Source organism: Rosa chinensis, chromosome 6 (genome assembly GCF_002994745.2).
Source record: "Rosa chinensis cultivar Old Blush chromosome 6, RchiOBHm-V2, whole genome shotgun sequence".
In the NCBI taxonomy this organism is placed as follows: domain Eukaryota; kingdom Viridiplantae; phylum Streptophyta; class Magnoliopsida; order Rosales; family Rosaceae; genus Rosa; species Rosa chinensis.
Genome location: NC_037093.1, coordinates 15636003 through 15655079, shown reverse-complemented (window position 1 = coordinate 15655079; position 19077 = coordinate 15636003). Strand labels below are relative to the sequence as shown.

At 39.2% G+C, this 19077-nt stretch overlaps 2 protein-coding genes and 1 long non-coding RNA gene across 3 annotated transcripts; all 3 read left to right on the top strand.

Annotated features, from left to right (window-relative positions):
• Positions 1-12722: 12722 nt before the first annotated feature.
• Positions 12723-13746, top strand: LOC112170907. The gene is made up of 2 exons (XM_024308177.1): positions 12723-13034; positions 13129-13746. Exons 1-2 carry the CDS (start codon positions 12723-12725, stop codon positions 13744-13746), a joined length of 930 nt encoding a protein of 309 aa, XP_024163945.1.
• A 454-nt stretch (positions 13747-14200) lies between these two features.
• On the top strand, positions 14201-15538 carry LOC112170906. The gene has a single exon (XM_024308176.1). It carries the CDS (start codon positions 14201-14203, stop codon positions 15536-15538), a length of 1338 nt encoding a protein of 445 aa, XP_024163944.1.
• Positions 15539-16090: 552 nt separating this feature from the next.
• Positions 16091-18867, top strand: LOC112170272. Its single transcript, XR_002925050.2, has 2 exons — positions 16091-16128; positions 18629-18867. It is a non-coding gene; the product is annotated as an uncharacterized LOC112170272 (long non-coding RNA).
• The last annotated feature ends 210 nt before the right edge of the window (positions 18868-19077 follow it).

Below are 19077 nucleotides of genomic sequence, written 5' to 3'. Positions count from 1 at the left end.
CGTGAAGCTCAATTTCAAAACCGATGTCGGTAAATCGAGATTAGTGATTCCAAATCTCGGGAAAAAAAGGAACTAGTAGCACATGAGGAGACCGAACGATTTTCGAGGAGGCCTACAGAGATTGGCCCGTGAAGCTCAATTTCAAGCAAAGTTCCTCCACGCGGAGGTTTGCCGCAATGGCACTAGCTTCGGCCTGAGTGGCCCGTTCTCTGACACGGGCCAGGTTGCGGCCCATTTCTTCAGAAGCAGCCAAAGGTTCATCGAGTTGGGCTTCTTCTGCAGCAATCGCATTCTCAATAGAGAGCTAGCGAACAAGGCAGATACTTGCTGCTATACACATGGCGAAGCTACCACCAAGGAAGAGAAGGAACCTCATTCGCGATCAAAAGCAGTCTCCTTCGCATGGGGGGCACGCTAAAGTTCTGATCTCCTACAACCTGCCCAAGTTTCGCCAATTCACTGCATACCAGACATCAGATACATGGGGGGCAATAAAGTTGGCAAAAAAAAAAAAAAAGCGTTAGTTCATGACAAAGGCAATTTAGATTGTGGCATTCAAGCTTTATGGCCTATTTAGAGGCCTATATGGAATCAGTCAATTGCAAGTAATTTCAGTCAAGCCAATAAAAGTGGCTTTGGAGCAACAACATTATAAGAGCAGTGCTGATTCAAGACCTCTTCAGTCAAGATGAAGACCTTTGACTTCGAGGTCTGGGGGGAAATGTTTGAATCCAAAATGAGCATTTTGGCCTGACAAGGCGTGTCTTGGATAAATTGAGCCAATGTTAGTGGCTCAAGCTATATATTGTCGACAAGTTCGAAATATATTATTTAGAGGCTAAATAAAGCCTACCTGCAGAATTATGGAAGATTATGCGAGCTGCAAGAAAAGGAAATTATGGAAGCATGGAAATGAAAAGTCAACTTTAGCATATTTTCCTACTTCGGCTAGGAGAAACCGAGTTAAACAAGGAAGGAGGGGCGTCAGACTAACCAAACGAAATCCAAATAAGCTAAAACTTTCCAGATTCATTATAGACATCCCAAGGATCATTTCTTATGAATAGTGCAAGAACTAGTTTGGAGTGGAAAACCTTCAAACAATCAGTCCAATTTTCTGAAAGACAAAACTGGAAAACCGGACCTGTAAGGAGTCCAGCAGTGTTTCCGGCCCAACCACATGGAAGTAAGCTCTGAAATTTTATCAGAATGATCTACACTTATGGTGGATCATTTGATATGAAGAAGTCGAAGGCCCATTCTGAATTCTTGGTGCAGATATAATTGAAGGAATAAAGGAGGAGAAAGTGACTCAAAACCACTCCAAAACTCATCATTTTCAATTCAATTAGTGCTTAAGTGCCTAACCCACCATAATTCCATTTAGTGCTCCATAATTCCATTAAGTGCTCCATGATTCCATTAGTGCTTAATAGGAAAACTTATCATGATTCCATTAGTGCTTAAATGGAAAACCCATCATGATTTGTTTAAGGCCAACCACTATGGCTTGGTAGCCTATATATAGAGGCTACAACAAGTAACAAAGAACACACAATTCATCAACTAATCTCTACGATTATCCAAGCCTCTCCAGAGCAACCCCTCTCCTTCTCTTACCGGTGACCACATTCCAGTCCCAGAATCCTCAGGAGCCGACTGTCAGTGCCACCAAACCCTCTGTCAACGTGCTTTGGTCCTAGTCTCCTCGGGAGCCGACTGTAGTGCCGCGACCATAACGGTTACGGAACCAGCCAAGCAAGGGTAACGCCCTCGCAAACCAGCCAAGCTAAAGTCACGCTTTAGCAAGTTCTCCCCACTTCCCAGTGATTTTCGCTCTACTCGATCTACGACGTTGAGTATCGATTGTGTGATTTTGAAGAAGCTCAGCAAAAGTCCTCACCATGAGGCACAAAGAATCCCACGACGAGGTTGGTGCTCTCCTCGTCCACAATCGCTCGAAAGAAGTCAGGTCAAGGGACACCCCCGACGACCGCACCTGAACGGTGCTGGCACGCCCACGCAAGAAAAGAGATTGTTGACCAGCTCAAGAAAAACTGAAGCCAAACAATATTTATTACCAGCGAGTATTATTCTTTCTTTTCAACTGCAATCATAGTATTGACACTACTGCGTTCATATTTGATCACTGAGAGCCTTTAGCTTTTCTATCTGTTGTATATTTTTAGCAGTACCTTTTCTGCTATCACATCGTGGAATTCAATACAAACCACCCATTTGAGATTAGTGCAGAAATCAAAGTTCCCAAGTTATCATATACTCTTAGCTCTGTGCCATACATTAGTTTTATGCATGCATTTTGTTGTCATTATGACCAGTCTCTTGATCTTGACAAATGAATGCATTCAGTTTATTGCCATGCTTCAACTGGCTGAATGAACTCATCAACAAGCTTTACATACAAAGTTTTGTCCCGCAGCAATGCGTGGGTGTCATTTCTAGTATATATATATATTCGAAGGCATCCCACTAAACCAACAGAATTGCTCTACCTCTTCTTTTAAGTTTCATTATTGTTATAGCATTTGATGATTTAAAGTTGGTATAATAGTTGATTCAATAAGCTACTGTACAGTCATGAATGAAAAGAGGAAAGTGACATATTTGTTTAATATATGCAGGAATGTCTATATATATATATATATATATAAAGTATCCAACATAATGGCTCTGCCTCTTCTTTTCATTTTCATTATTGTTATGGCATTTGATGATTTAAAGTTGGTATAATTGTTGATCTTTGTTATTTTACAGTCATTTGTAAGAGGAAAGTGAGATATTTATTTAATATATGCAGGAATGTCTAATGAACGCATGGATTTCCAATTAGATGATGATGTCATCGCATCGTTGAATGACCACGTCCAATATGATGATAGTGAAACTCAGGATGTAGGTCGTTTGTTTGTGAATGAACGAACAACAAGTCCCTAAAACAGAAATAGTGGAGCTAATGAGATTAATAAGAAAAATACAAGAGGGAAAACCATTATTAAATGGGGTGTGAATGGAGTGCGAGAAAGAGTTAAGTGGGGAAAATCTGGTGCACCAGTGTGGCCGAGGGATAAGTGTGCACACTACTCAAAATTCATTGGTAGTCTAGCGGTTGATTGTGGATATTACCCTATTGACGTCAAGGATTGGCGGCACTTTGAGGAGGATGTCCATAGCAAGGCATGGACACGTATTGAGGTAGGAAAAAAGACCAATTAGTTTTTCAGATTTTTCAATTAGTTTGTAGTGATTGTTTTTGGACTAAATGCAGGGGACAATTGATTGGACAGACCAAGCAACTTCCACTAAAAGATCCAAAATCTGCATTTGAAAGACTTGCAGATCGCTGGAAGCAACACAAGTCAAATCTGAAAAAAGTGTTTTGGTTACCCAAGCAAGGGACTGCTGACCGTTTTAGGTGCCCTTGTAAGGTGGGTTTCTCACTTGGATGAAGAGGATACTCAGGTAATGTAAAACATGTACGTGTGTGTCAAACAATAAGTTTGAATTGACTCCATATGAACAAAAGTAATCTGATATTTACGTGATCTTAACAGACCAAGGCTGCTATAAATGTTAGTAATCGCTCGCAACCGGTAATGCATCATAGTACTGGCACAAGAACCTTTCCAACAGTTGTTTATGAATGGGTGAGTATTTTAGTATGAATATTATCTGTTTTTAGGTTTACCTGTTATTATTGCATAAATTTCCCTGCAAGTGATGAATACTTTATATATCATGAAACACAACAACTTGAGAATGGGGTTGAGGAGGAACCTGATAGGCTAGAAATATTCAAGTTGACACATCGTAAGAAAGGGAAAAAAATGAGTATGTAGATGTTGCATCTACCAAAGCAGTGGTGAGTGTCTGGTCCTATAGTTTGAAAATTATTGTTCTTGTTGTGTGGTACAGGTTTTTGCTATTTTTTTCTTTCTTATGTGAATCCATGTGAAATTTGTAGTGCATAGTTTGTGGACCATGTACAGTTTTTTTTTTTTTTTGGTTACAAAGGAGGCCTAAAAGGCCTGAAACAAAAGGAAAAACAGAAAATTAGCCCTCAGGCCCTGTTCTAACTCTCCTAGCTCTTGGGAGATTGCAAAGATCATCAGTGAAATCACTAGCAACATGAGGGGGAGGGGTGTCAAAAATCACAATACCATAGTCATGGCTGAGACTTCCCTTAGCAAGAGCATCAGCAGTATAGTTGCATTCTCTGAAAATATGCCTGATCCTAACGTCTTCAAAACCATTGATTAGATGCCTACAACTGTTGATAATGTTGCTTAAAGGATGAGATATAGGACAACCATCAATCAGCAACTTAACAAAGATAGCTGAGTCAGATTCTACTTCAAGCTTTTTGATATTCAGGTCAGAAGCAAGTTTCAACCCAGAAAGCATCCCCCTATCTTCAGCATTGATGATTTGGCCATCCCCCTAGCTTCAGCATTGATGATTTGGCCAACCCCCAAGTTTATGCTGAAGCCAGACAACCAATCTCCATTGTGATCTCTAATTACCCCACCAGCTCCAATAAACCCAGATTGATTGGATCTGGTGCCATCCACATTAAGTTTCAAAAATCCGATTGGAGGTTTCAACCAAGAAAGGATATTAAGACAATAACTATCTAACTTGGAAAGTTGAGCTTGAGCATTCATCCATTCATTTGCAGCATTAACGATGAGTTGAGTAGCATTGGTAGGCAACTGGAAATTATCCTCAAAAACTACCTTATTTCTCCACTTCCATAAGTACCAACAAGTGAAAACAAAGATAATGCACCATCTTAAATTCTCAGTGTAGAAGATAAGGCAATGAAGATTTGCAGCAAGCCATCCAAGCCAATCCAATTGAAAAGCATTTCTAATAGTGGTAGGCCAATTGAGAGACTCCCATATGGTGATAGCTTTAGGGCAGTCCCTAAATAGATGCAGAAGAGTTTCTTGGCTCCTTGTACAAGCATGACACTTAACATTTTCAGTAAACCCTCTTCTAACTCTCTAGACATTTGTAAGAAGTCTACCATGAACAATTGTCCATAAAAAGGTTTTTAATTTGGGAGGAATGTTCATTCCCCAAATGAATTTCCATTGGAATCAATTATGTTCCATAGGGTTAAAAACACTACTATAGGCTGATTTCACAGTAAAACATCCATTAGTAGTGTAACCCCAAATTTGCATATCAGCTCCACAACCATCAAAGCCAGGGGGAACACAAAGAATTTCATGAATAATATCTTGAGGTAAGCATAGAGATAGTAAATTCATATTCCAACCATTATTATCCCAAAAAGAACAAACAAGAGCATTCATATCAATATGAGCATTAGGCAGGGCTACATTAAAAAGCGGAAGCTTACCAATCCATACGTCTGTCCAGAATTTTATAGTTCTTCCATCTCCAACCCTCCAGACAAGGCCATTACGGAGCAAATCTGATCCATGAACCACACCTCTCCAAGTGCTAGAGCTTCCAGAGGGGGTTCTATAATTTCTGTCAGTAATAGAGCAATTGGCAAGATATTTCGCTTTGTAGATGGAGCTCCAAAGGTGGACCATGTACAGCTTTGGTGCATAGTTTGTGTGCAAGAATATATTTTTTTGTTTTTGTTTTTTACTTGAATGCATGATCTCAGGATTCTAAATTTAGCTTCTTATGATCCGACTGCTTGAACATCCGTATACATGTCTTGTAGAGGTATTCAAGTTATACTTCCTAGGTTCCATCATTTGCATATTCATGGACAGAAGAGAAAGAAACAAAGGGTATGGTGGCTCTCCTAGAGTTCAGAGTAGATGTCAAAAATGTTATATATATATATAGCGCAAAATACTGTTTAGTCCCTGAAGTATGCCTTCGTCCTCGTTTCAGTCCATACTTTTCTAATTTAATCTGAAAAGTCCCTGAGGTCACAATTTCGTGTCTAATAGGTCCTCGCCGTCTAATTGCTTCGTTAACTGGCTGACGTGGCAGATCGGTAGACGCCCACTTAGCGCCACGTAAGCATGGTGGATGTTAAAATGTCGAAAATAACCCTAGCCTCCCCTTTTAATTTTTTTAATTCTTTTCTTTTTTGTTCTTGCTGCAATCTCTTCTTCCTCTTATAACATTAATCTTTATCACATAGTATAACAAATACAGAGAAGAACGCGCCCCACGAGCGCGAAGAGAGAGAGAGGAAAACAGTTTAGTTCGTCCGATCTCTCCCGACCAAACGCCGTCGGCGCTCCCGCCGTTGCGTTCTGGCCCGGGAGAGGATGTTGGTCTGGGGTTGTATTCCGGTTTCTCGGCAGAAACGCGGTTCATGGCTGGAGAATGGTGGGTCGTCCTCGGCGTGGGCAAATCTATTTTGATTTGTCCTTCCCGGATCGTGAAGGGCAGGGAGGTGCAGATCTGGAGCGCGGCTTGCCGGCGCCGAAACCTAGCGTCACTGCTGCGATGGAGATCGGAGCGGTGGTTGAGAACTCGATCTCATGTCAGGGGTGAGGCCGGTGAGGGCCTCAGCCTCCAATTCATCGACACTGTTGGGCTTCTCAAAGAATCGAGCTCTGGTTCAGATCTCGTGATCAGAGTTTGGCCACAGAGGCAGAGCTTCAATGACCACGACTTCGGTCCGGTTCCATCCAAATGGAAGATGAACCAGACTACGGAATCCGACGGTGATGGCGGGTACGAGGTCGACGGTGATGGCGGCGACGCTGCAGGCGGTTGCAATTTTGCTGAAGCAGGCTGAGGATTGGGATAGGTAACCCAATCTCAGTGCTTCGGATTGATTATTTTCTGGTAATTTTGGGTTTCAAAGAAAGAATTGGGGTTAATTTGAGGTGGAATTTGGTTTTTGATGAACTTGGAAATACCCATATGTTGGATATGTTGGTTTGATTGATTATGCAGGTGTAGTTCTTGGAATTTGTTGATATATAATAGCAATGGAATTGTTGGTTGAGCTCGGTGGCGGTTGTGGTAGTTTTGGTGGTGGTGAAGGTAGGGATCTGGGGGATTAGAAATGAGAAGTTGAGAGGCAGTGGGTCTGGGAATGGTTGTGGTGGAGGGTAAGGGTGGTCGGATTGGGTGTAGTGACAAATGGAGTAGGAAGTGGTGCAGCAGCAAGTGGTGGTGGTGAGAAGGTGGTTTTGGAGATGGTGACTGTGAAACTGCTCTCGGAGACTTTGTTCCTATTCAAGTTTTGGTGGTGCAGCAACATAGGGAATTCGAGTTTGAGTTCTTCGAGTAAGAGAGGGAGAGAGGTTGGTTGGTTCAGTTTCAAACGAGGCGGCGAGGGGTTGAGGAAAGAGGCGATGGGTTGGGCTCGGACAGAAAGCTTGGTGGTGGTTTGGGTGTGAAGAAGAAGAAGGGTTATTTTGGACAATTTACAGGTTGCATGGCCTGCAAATGCTGAGGTGGTCTGGCTTGGAGTGCCACATCAGCACCATAACGGTCCAACTTGACGGAATCTTAACGGCGAGGACCTATTAGACACGAAATTATATTGTGACCTCAGGGACTTTTTAGATTAAATTAGAAAAGCAGGGACTGAAACGAGGACGAAGGCATACTTCAGGGACTAAACAGTATTTTGCCCATATATATATATATATATATATATATGTTAGGAAATTAACTAACTATATATCACATGTCTTCGCATGAGTACTTGCATTTCTTAGTTACTGCTGACACCTTTTGCCTCTTCTTGGTAACAAGAGAAAATGTAAACACTATCTGGTCTAGATATAGCCTTGACATGTAAGATTGTAAGATAAACTTTAAAAGATTCAGTTGGTCACAAAATCTCTAGTGCAGGTGCCGATACCACATAGTTTTTTGATTCTCAAGTAGCTGCATCATATGGTTGCAAAATGCAAATATTATGTTTTGGCATGTACACGCATGTATCTAGATAAGATATGTTTTGGCATTCATTGTGTGTGTTGGTAGCAAATTAGATATGTGAGGTACGAACTTGACCATACAAAACTATGACATGCATGTACATCATAAACCCCATTTTTCATTTTCATTAGCTTCTGGTTCTTTCAATGAGTTTCCTGAAACTATGCCTCTGTGTACTTAGGATAAGTAATTGTACATCATGTGCCAAATAGTTTAAAAGCAATTGTACAATTACAAATTTCAGTACTACCTTATAGAACAACGATATCCATACATGATCATTTTGCCTTGTCTTTAGCTGTTGCTTGAGTAAGTTGGAGTTTGGTTCTTATTATGTTTTTGTTTTTTTGTTTTTCACTTCTATTATTCATGACAAACTGCTATAGCCATGTTCCAACTGATCTCATCCTACTTTGAGTTTGGTTCTTATGTACACTATATGCATCTGATCTCATCCTACTTTGAGTTTGGTTCTTATGTACACTATATGCATTACACAGTACCCAGTTCAGTTTTGTTGGCCAGCTGTGGTTTTTAGAACAACTCACTTTTCCATAGTACATTCCATATAATTAGGATTGGACTGATGGTTTATGAATTGAATGCTTTATAATTTCAAACTTGAATGCAGCAAGATTTGGAAAAAGCTGAAGAGGAGAGAAAGAATTTGAATGTTGAAATAACTCCACAAGTTAGAGAAGATATCTATGCAGAGGTTCTTGGGGTAGAGAAGCGTAACCGAGTGAGGGGTCTTGGAGCGGGTGTCTGCTGGCGTGATGTTCCATATGTTCATATTGAGAAAAGAGGTGTTTCAAGCATTGTGGAAGCATTGACAGCAACAATTCAAGAACAACGCATGGAGACCGCAAGATTGAGGAGTGAAGCTGAAAAATAGAGAATTGAAGCTGCCCAAAGGGAGGAAAGAATTAGGAAGGAAGCTGCTGACCTGGACAAAAAGTTCATAGCCCAAATGGAGCAGTTAAAGATACAGCAAGAGGCAATGATGACAAGGAAGGTGAAGGAACTAGCAACACTTGAAATGGGTAGATGGATGAAAGAAGCTGGTTTTTCGGGGATTGACACAGCATCACAAGTAGATATTGAGCCAATGACTAAAGGTAGTAGACCCGTGATCCCAACCCCAGCCATCACTGATAGTGTATATCGCCCGGAAATGCCTCAAACGTATTGTTCCAGAATCGCAGCGGAATTGAGCTGGTTAGTTTTACCTTATGTAGATGTCATTTCCTGACTTTGATGGTTTTGTTTTTGTCTACTTTGAGTTAATCCTCAAAGCTCCATCAAAATTATGTTCTTGGCCAAGGATTTTGTTGTTAAAAGGGGGAAAATCTTAGTCATATTCCACCTTGAACAACACTGTATTCTGGAAAACATCCTTGTTTTTTGTATGCCAAGAATTTGTTTAAGGTATGAAGTAGATGTCCTTTTTGTATGCCAAGAAATGTAAAAAAAGATCTTGCTAGCATGGCCAGTTTGTATATATTGGTCACTTTCTCAATGATATATAGCTGGATTAAAACAATGATGACAGGTTGGGAATGTAAATTTTATATATTTTTGAGTTATCGTGGATGAGTTTATTTTTGTTGGGAAAAATTAAATGCAATTGTATATATTTTTGTATTTTTTAATTAACAGCTTTTTTTTTTAATGGTATTCATATTTTCACACAGATTTCAGTATGAGACTATTCATAACAACTTTTGTTGAGATTTATTTCACTCTGAAATCGGTGTGATCACAATAATCAATTCACACAGACATTTGTGGGAGTTAAGAACATATTTCACACAGATATCTGTGTGAATTAAGGAGCTACTTCTCACAGATGTCTGTGTGTGTTAAGAAGGTATTTCACACTGAATAAGTTATTAAGTTGGGCTAACTACTGTTTAGTCCCTGAAGTATGGCTTCGTCCTTGTTTCAGTCCCTGCCTTTTTGATTTAATCCCAAAAGTCCCTGAACTCACAATTTTCAGTCCAACTGGTCCATCTCCTCCATTTCCTCCGGTTGCTTGATGACGTGTCAGTCACTCCTTGCCAGCTCAGCGCCACGTAAGGCATCCATTGTGTAAATTGACGAGAATACCCCTGCTTCAGTTTTTTCCAAAATTTCCTCCGTCTTCTTTCTCCACTGTTCTCCTTCTTCCTCTTCTCCACTCCCCGTCTGCAACTCTGCATGAAGGTGTATTTAGAACAATAACCCAAAATGAATTGAGCTGGATAATCGGGGTTGTTGCTTCTCACATTAATTTCTCAGTTAACTGTTGATGTACATGAAACACATTAAGGGCCTCATTGGACCATTGACTACAGGACAAAGAATATTCATCAGTCTTCCACAAAATACCTCTAGTTACAGAGACCAACACAAGTTAGAAGCAGCAACCCATAGTAGTGAAAATCAGAGCCCCAAGACTGGTATCTACAAACCCAGATTATATAGGAGCCTCAATTGCAAGTTACCACTTCCAAGAACTGAAATGTTCTGCAGAGACTAACTGGTTTGAGAAGCAGCAACCTAGAGTTGAAATCTATACAAACTCATATGATGAAGGAGCCTCAATATGCAAGTTACCACTTCCAAGAATCAAGAAACTGAACTGGGACCAAAGAATCGTAGTCAATCTTCTGCATAACACGCCTACTTACAGAGACTCAACAATGGTGAAAAGTAGCAACCCAGAGTGAAAATCAGGGCTTCAACACTTCAAATATCTAGAAAACCCAGATGATCAAGAAGCCTCCTTTTGCAGGTTACCACCTCAAAGAATCGAACTTTTCTACAAAACATACCCATACTGACGAAAACTACCAACTGGTGTGAGAAGTAGCAACCCCAGAGTGCATGAAGGCAGCGACCTCGTTCTCCACAGTGGCTCCGGCTCCGGCTCCGACCTCGTTTTACACCCACTTCGTACCAACACCCCTCCGACCCTTTCACGCCCAGAAGCCACCGGAGCCGCTCCTCTGCTTCGATCTCCTTTCCGATCTGAACTCCGCCGTCGTCGAAGAGCCCAAGGTCCCTCTGCATATGCTATTAAGACTGAACTCTTCGTTGATAATTGGATTGAAGTTCTGTTTCATTGTAGTTTTTGCTATGGAAAATGGATTTGATTTGTGTTATTATGGAAATGGTGAACTGCAGGAGTCGATGGGCAGGCATGGGAGTGGAGAAGAGGAAGAAGGAGAACAGTGGAGAAAGAAGTTAAGAAAGAAGACGGAGTGAAGCAGGGGTATTCTCGTCAATTTACACAATGGATGCCTTACGTGGCGCTGAGCTGGCAAGGAGTGACTGACACGTCATCAAGCAACCGGAGGAAATGGAGGAGATGGACCGGTTGGACTGAAAATTGTGAGTTCAGGGACTTTTGGGATTAAATCAGAAAGGCAGGGACTGAAACGAGGACGAAGCTATACTTCAGGGACTAAACAGTAGTTAGCCCTAAAATATTATTTCCATCTCACACGGATTACATAAAATTCTACTATGCATGCTGGAAGACAAGTGGGACCCACTTAAAATTTCACACGGACTCCCAAAACCGTGTGAATAGAGCATTAGCGCCCCCTCCGAAGGCAACCGAAATTAATTCCGTGCTTGCACTGTAGGTACAGCCTTTTACATACTGTCATCCGTGTGAAATGGTAGTATTTCACACAGATTTAAATCTGTGTGAGTTGCCCTCTTTGCTAGTAGTGCATTCATGCATCCTAATTGCATGGTCCTTACTATAATATTCAGGCATAGAACCCATTCCAAACATTCTTAGCAGAGGGACAATATCTAAGTATGTGAACAAGAGTTTTAGGATGTTCATGACAAACAGGGCAAAAAGGATCAACAACTAGCCTTCTTTTGACTCTTTCAACATTAGTGAGAATTCTGACATGACATATAAATGTTTATGTTTTTTCCGATAGACTATCACGTTTTATGTTAAAGGAAAATATACGTATGTGTGTGTGTATTGTTTTAATCACTTATCATTTCAATCATTTGTTTAGTTTTCTTCTTAACAATTTTTTTTTTTTTTGAATCAACAGATAAATTCTCATTCAATCTCAAGTCAGAATGGCAATGATACATACCTTTGCTTAGAGCATCAGCAATGGGGACCTATATTTGGGTCCAAACTCAAAATTTGAGTCCAAAGTGTTGGATTTGAGCTGCAGTGGGTCGGAAAAAACTGGACCTATATTTACCGGAGACCCAAATGTGAGAGCAAATCTGATCCAGTCTTGGACCCAAAAAAAATTGGACCCAAATCAGTGGGACCCGCCATGTTGTGTGGGTGATGCATGCAAGGACAGGCCACTTGCCTATGGGATCAGAAAAGCTACACGTGCATGCAGGAAGGGATCAGAAAATTTTGGGACCCACAATTTCTTTTACCCCAACGTCTCTTTCTGTGTATAATTAAAGGCCAAGATTGAATGTTTAATTCAATCTAACGGCCAGAAATAGATTCCATCAATTATATATAAATTTGTTTTATAGTTTTTTTTTTTTTTTTTTGAGAAACGTAAAATTTTGGTTTTTACTTATAAAATAGCCGTTTTACAACGGCTTTGTGATGTTTTTATTTTAAATTTTTTTACTGTTGCAACGGCTATTGCAACTGCTATGTTTAGAAAAAAAAAATTAATTATTTTTTCTATATAAACTCATTTTACTTCACCATTTTTCTCACCCCACTTCACTTCTTTATTTTAGTTTTCATTTGCCTCTTTCATTCCTTACTCTCACTCTATTGTTCTTAAAAAAAAAAAATTTCCAATATGGAGAATTCTGAAAAGACAATAAGAGGACTTGCATTCTCCGGTCCAGAAGACGACGCACTATGCAAGGCATTTTTGTATGTAAGTCAAGATTCTGCTATTGGGTCCGGGCAAACAAAGGTTGTATTTTGGCGACGAATTCATGCAAAATGGGAAGAATTGTATGTTGCAGAAACAGGGCTTGCCCCAAAGAGAGTACCAGGTAGTCTCCGTGCTCGATTCAAAGCTATAAAAACTCAGTGTACTAAATATGCTGCAAGAGTAACAGAGACAAAACGAAGACGGATTAGCGGTTTTACTGAAGCCGACATTGTGAGTTTTGTTCATCCATAATATTTTAATTTATCGTTCATTGTTTTTGTTTGTTAGTAATTAGTGTTGATATGTGTCCATATTTTTTTGGTAGATGGAACAAGCAAATATAAGCTTTAAAAATAAGGAGAAAACTGTGTTTGCTCATCATCATTGTTGGAGATATTTGAAAGATGCTATTACATGGAAAATTCCTGCGGGAACCGACAACAACTCACTCTACGGCAATTCATCGTCGCAGTTTACCGAAACAGAAGAAACACACACTTCACTTGATGGAGATGGAGATGAAGAGCCGCCGGTTAGTATTCCGGCCACTAACCCCAATCAAAGGCCCATCGGGAAAAAGGCTGCAAAGAGGAAGATTATTGAAGAGGGGCAAGCTTCTGATATGGCTCAAGAACTTCGGCGATATAATAACATCATGGAAGCTGAAGCTATTAGGAAGAAAGAGAAGGACAAACATATGATACGAGTATTTCAAGAGTCCGCAAGACGGGAAGAAGAAAAGGCAGATTTGGAGTATTTGAAAATAGATACCACCTATATGCCTCCAGAGCAGAGAGAATTCTTCGAGCATAAGAAAACTGAGATTTATAATAAAATGAGATTCCGTGGCTCCGATTCCTCAAGCTCCGGTAACCCATCAGTAACCTCAGACTTCGATACGTCATCAGAATATCATGTTGATCCGAATCCTGGTCCATATTGAGTCTTAATATAGCTTACGGGTTTTATTTTTATTATGTGTTATAAATTTGTACTAGTTATATGTTGTTTATTTTTATTGCTTATTTTATGAATTAAATAAATGGTTAATTTTGGCTAAAAGTTAAATGAATTTTCATTGTGAAATTTTATAGAAAACGTGTAGAATCTTAATCATTTGACTATAGACAAAAAAAAAAAAAGAGCTCAATAATTTGAGAAGATAAGGAAATCTACACACATTTCAAAATGCCAACAAGATAAGATTTTGTAAAATAATAACCATTGGATCAAATAAAGTACAATAAATCAAAGCCATCCGATTCTTATCTATATCTTCATATAGTTTCTATAAAATCAATCATCCCTAGACCAGATCAAAACACCCATTTCTTATAATATCTTTATCAAAGCTAGAGTCTCATTTCATCAATTCTCGTATAATTTTGTGTATTCACATGGATTTGAAAGAATTGTCTGATGCGTACATGCGCGGTGATTTCAACAGCAGTTCTGATGAGGAAAATGAAGGCCAAAGAATAGTGGTCGGCATGATGAACGAGATTCATCAAAGTCAGACAAGGAATCCAAGAAAGCACGGTGGTACCTCTTCCAGCCGCCGTTACCTTCCTAAAGATCACGAGGCAGGTCACCGTCAATTGATGTTAGACTACTTCGATCCTGGTTGTTTGTATCCCCCAGAAAAGTTTCGTAGAAGATTCGGAATGAGACGCTCCCTTTTTGATCGCATTCTTGAAGAGGTAACTAATGCTAACAATTATTTTCAACAAAGAGCAGATTGCAGAGGTCAACTTGGGTTTAGTCCTCATCAAAAGGTTACCGCAGCAATGAGGATGTTGGCGTATGGCAATGCTGCTGATGCGCTTGATGAATACCTTCGAATGGGAGATAGCACTGCAAGGGAGTGTTTGAAGAAATTCTGTGACACTGTCGTGCACATCTATGAAGCAGAATTTCTTAGAAAACCAACACAAGAGGACATTGACAGGCTCCTACGAAAAGGTGAGTCTCGTGGCTTTCCTGGTATGCTTGGTTCATTAGATTGTATGCATTGGGAATGGAAAAATTGTCCTAGTGGTTGGCAAGGACAATTTGTTGGGCATTACCACCGTCCAACTATTGTCCTCGAGGCAGTAGCCTCGTATGACACTTGGATTTGGCATGCATTCTTTGGAATGCCTGGTTCCCACAATGATATATCTGTCTTGGATTGCTCTCATTTGTTTGATGAACTTGCTGAAGGTCATGGTCCTACTGTTAACTATTTTCTTAATCAAAAGCCACATACAATAGGATATTATCTTACAGATGGTATATATCCCGCATGGGGTACGATTGTGAAATCAATATCTCAGCCTCAAACTAGAAAGCTCAAGTACTTTGCTACTAAACAAGAAAAATATCGCAAGGACGTGGAGAGAGCTTTTGGGGTTCTCCAAGCTCGATTTGCTATTATAAAGGGACCTGCTCGAACTTGGCAGTTAGATTTTCTTGGCAAGATAATGAAGACGTGCATAATTTTACACAACATGATTGTTGAAGATGAACGTCCATCAGAGGAAGTATCATTATGTGATGTGCCCGAAAATAGTACGAGAAGGAATGAAGAAGATGAGTACGAATCTCTACCCGATGCTGAAGATGTGCATCGACTTCCAGCGGACTTAGATGTCTTCTTGGCTCGTTACACTCAGCTCAGGAGTAGCCGACGCCACGACGAACTCAAACAAGATCTTATTGATCATTTATGGAATCTTAGAGGCGGTCGGCCTTAAGCAGTTCTCATTTTTCAAGTGTATTATTGTTTTTATTAGTGTTGGTTGTGTTATTTTTCTTTAAATAAAATAGGCGCAAGGACGGCCTCCTAGCTTGAGCGGGTTTCGGTCCTCCTTTTTTTTTTTTTTTTATATATTGTAATGAATAAATTTAATGAATGTTATGTTTAATGTTTCATGATTAACTTTTATTTATACTAATTTGTTAGGCATTTTTTTATCTTAATTTAAGTTGTATATGTGTGTATGTCTATATATATATATATATATATATATATATATATATATATATTAAAACAAACATAAAGTAGAAGACTCAAATATGAATCTGTTCCACAGTGGCAAGATTTGTGTTTTGGACCCAAATTTGAGTCTAAAAAAATGAGTCCAAAATATAGGTCCTAAAATAAGTCCTGCACCACTGCAGCACCCAATAAAAGTAAGTCATTTTGTACACTATTCAGATGGACTCAAATTACTATTCCAGCTTATTTGGACCCAAATTTGAGTCCAAAAAATGAGTCTCCACTGCTGATGCTCTTAGGATTTCAATCCCAGCAACAATCCCTCACCGTCGCTTAGGATTTCAGGTTAAATTTTATTTATCACCGCACTCAGTTTCACCCGTACTGTATCGTAATTACTGTTGTTAACTCTGTTGACTCCATTTGGGTTATAGTTTCACATCACAGCTGTCTTTGAGCTTAAATGGGTATGCTTTTTGTTTAGGAAGTCAAGTATGAATTTGGTGATTATAGTTTATTGCTTAATTCGTATTTGCTGGGATGAATGGAAAGAATATGTTGATTTAGTGTTGTTTTGATGAGTTTTCGATTCGGTTTACATGGGCCGATAAGCTATAGGCTATACCTAAGAAGCTCCTTTTTTGTTTGTTTTTCTATGCATGGAATGTGTGATTGGAACTTTGGGGAAGTAAAGTAGTCGTTATAATGTGTATGTCCATATGTAGGCACTGCAATTGTCTTCTAGTTAGCCCATAAACCTTGCCATGCTACCCTGATAAGTTGTCGAATTCAGCAACAGAACTGGAACAGAGAAGAAAATAGAGAATCAAGTAACTCATATGACTATGTGAGTTCAAATGGGTGTTACTATATAGATATTGGCTTGTAATTGTATTAACTGTTAGCATAAATCAAATAGATCGAACTTGGCATTGGACTGAGAAAAAACTGGCGAAGCTTTACAATGCTATCAAAAGACTTCTAGATTAGCTAAGGCTCATGTCAAGATCCTAGATTCAGTGTTAGCATTGTTAACAGAATGCATCATGCATGGTAATTGGTGATTGAAGACAACAAAGAGGATGCTTGACGATAATGACCCTAAAAACTTGGTTATGTGCACCGCAGTTGATCAATTTTCGTGTCATGTAGATCACATTGTTCCTTTCGATATGATGCATTATGAGACAAAAATGGTTACTGATGACTTGATGATGAATTATCTATATAAAGTCTTTGACAAAAGTTAGATTACGTCCTCATTGATCATCTAGTCAATGCCCACTTTTGTCATCTCATAGTGTTTCATATCAAATAAGTGCTTGGATTACCAGATCCTGGACACAATCTTCCTATAGATGGAGAGCCTCTTGCCTCCCCTTTTCTAGCCCTCTCCTTCTGTGAGATTCACAAGACTCGCTAAGTAGTATATCTAGCTTCTTCAAATTTTTGAACTTTAATTGATTGTAAGAATTCTGTTTTTCTTTCCCATTCGGCTTTAATTTGTCACTTGTTTCACCATCTTGTCATACAAGGAAGAGATTTTAGGGTTAATTATGATGTTTGTCCGGTTTTTTTTTTTTTTTTTAACTTACTTATTTTTATGAATCATTGGGGTTATGACATTTGAAAGAGGAAAGAGAAAATTGTGCCACTTTACATAATGCACAAATACATTACTTCCAAACTCTACTAAACGTCATTCTCTTCTTCCTAGTGTAGCTTAATAGGTCATAATTCTCTCCCTGAATTCATGCCAGGGCTAATATTGTAGAGGATGAACTTCTCTCTGCATAAGTGGTTATTTCACTTCAATGTGGATAGACGAAGCACCAATGTGGTATGTGATAGCACATTAATTCATCAGAAAGTCCTCTGGAATTACTTCTCTCTCATGCATAGAAGGACATGAGCTTCTCACTTAAATTCTCACATTCCAACCTATAGAACATATCTACCTGAAGACAATGTAAATATGAAAAATGTAAACGCTGGATTACTTATTAGTTTGTATAAGCAAATAAATGAGAGTAGAAAAACAAAAACTAGAAGACCTCCCCTCCAGAGGACTCAAAGGAAGAAGCATTCAGTATTTCAAGCCCATCCTCCTCCAGACTTTGCAAAATCCGAGATATGAAATTGTGGGTGGAATTAATTGTGGATATTTGAATGGCAACTTCACTATCACTAAGACGAGTTGTTAAAACAGCAGATAATGAGCTCCGATTCCTCTGAGCTGTGCTTTGATCCTGTTTCTGGAAAATTGTTTTCTGTCATTGTATGTGGTCTAACCTCTGTCGTACTATCAGTGTTTTGTCTTAATTATTACACACTTAAATAATGCTTTTGTGCAGTCTTTCTTCTAGCATTGCTTTAGTAGGTATAATTTAGAGATGCCAGTAGGACTTGATATAAATTTTAACCGATTTATGTGATGGTTTGCTAGATAGTATAGTTGATTTGCACTCTGGGAAGGGAATTCTTTTATAACAGTATTTTCATTTCCCCAAGTCCTTCATCAGAACTAAAATGATTTAGAATGTTGTTTGGGTAAAAATTATTATAATTTGTTAAAGCATTTTCAGCACCAAAGCAAGAGTGAGCATTTTCAGCACTGCAAGTAGCCATTTCTTTCTTCTTTTCCCTTTTAAGTTGTGCTGCAGCATTGAGTTTGATGGGAAAATTTAAGCTGATGTAGAATGGGACTAAACTGGAAGTCATTATTTCTCGGGGGAAACTTATAAATTAGGTCATTCGTGCACTACACATTAGATTTCCTGCAAGTTCAAATTTTGGTATACCTACAAGCACTCTACTGATTCTGTGAATGCTTTGTGTATTGCAGATGGCCTTGTATGGAGGTGGCCAAATGGTGGAAGGATTCGTCCAAAGTTTTGTTAGATTTTAACTCAATATTAGGCGTGCAAGTGGGGAGTGAGAAATTTTGTATTCAACATGAAAATGAATTGATTTGAGATACATTGAGGGCAATCTTATAATCATTATTGAGCTTAACCTTATTGTGTGACATATTTTTTACTGAATACATGTGATGATGCTAATATAAAAAAGGTATCGCTTTAATCCCTTTCTGCAAATGTTCTTAGATCTCAATGTAAAATGGAATTGCTGAACTTTTTCATCGTTGTGGATTAGCAGTCAATAGAAATCCTGGATGAGAACACTGGTGGAAAGAGTAGTGATGACCTGAAGTATAAGAAGGCTAAGCCATGGCTCCATAGAGATCTGTAGGAAGGGGTTTACAAAATCATAAACCCATCGTTCTTAGCCAAC

Bases quoted from the DNA above. Each gene is read 5' to 3' on its own strand.
- LOC112170907 (XM_024308177.1), top strand. From the start codon at position 12,723: ATGGAGAATTCTGAAAAGACAATAAGAGGACTTGCATTCTCCGGTCCA. The intron at 13,035-13,128 runs GTGAGTTTTGTT...TTTTTTTGGTAG, and splicing joins GTTTTACTGAAGCCGACATT to ATGGAACAAGCAAATATAAG.
- LOC112170906 (XM_024308176.1), top strand. From the start codon at position 14,201: ATGGATTTGAAAGAATTGTCTGATGCGTACATGCGCGGTGATTTCAAC.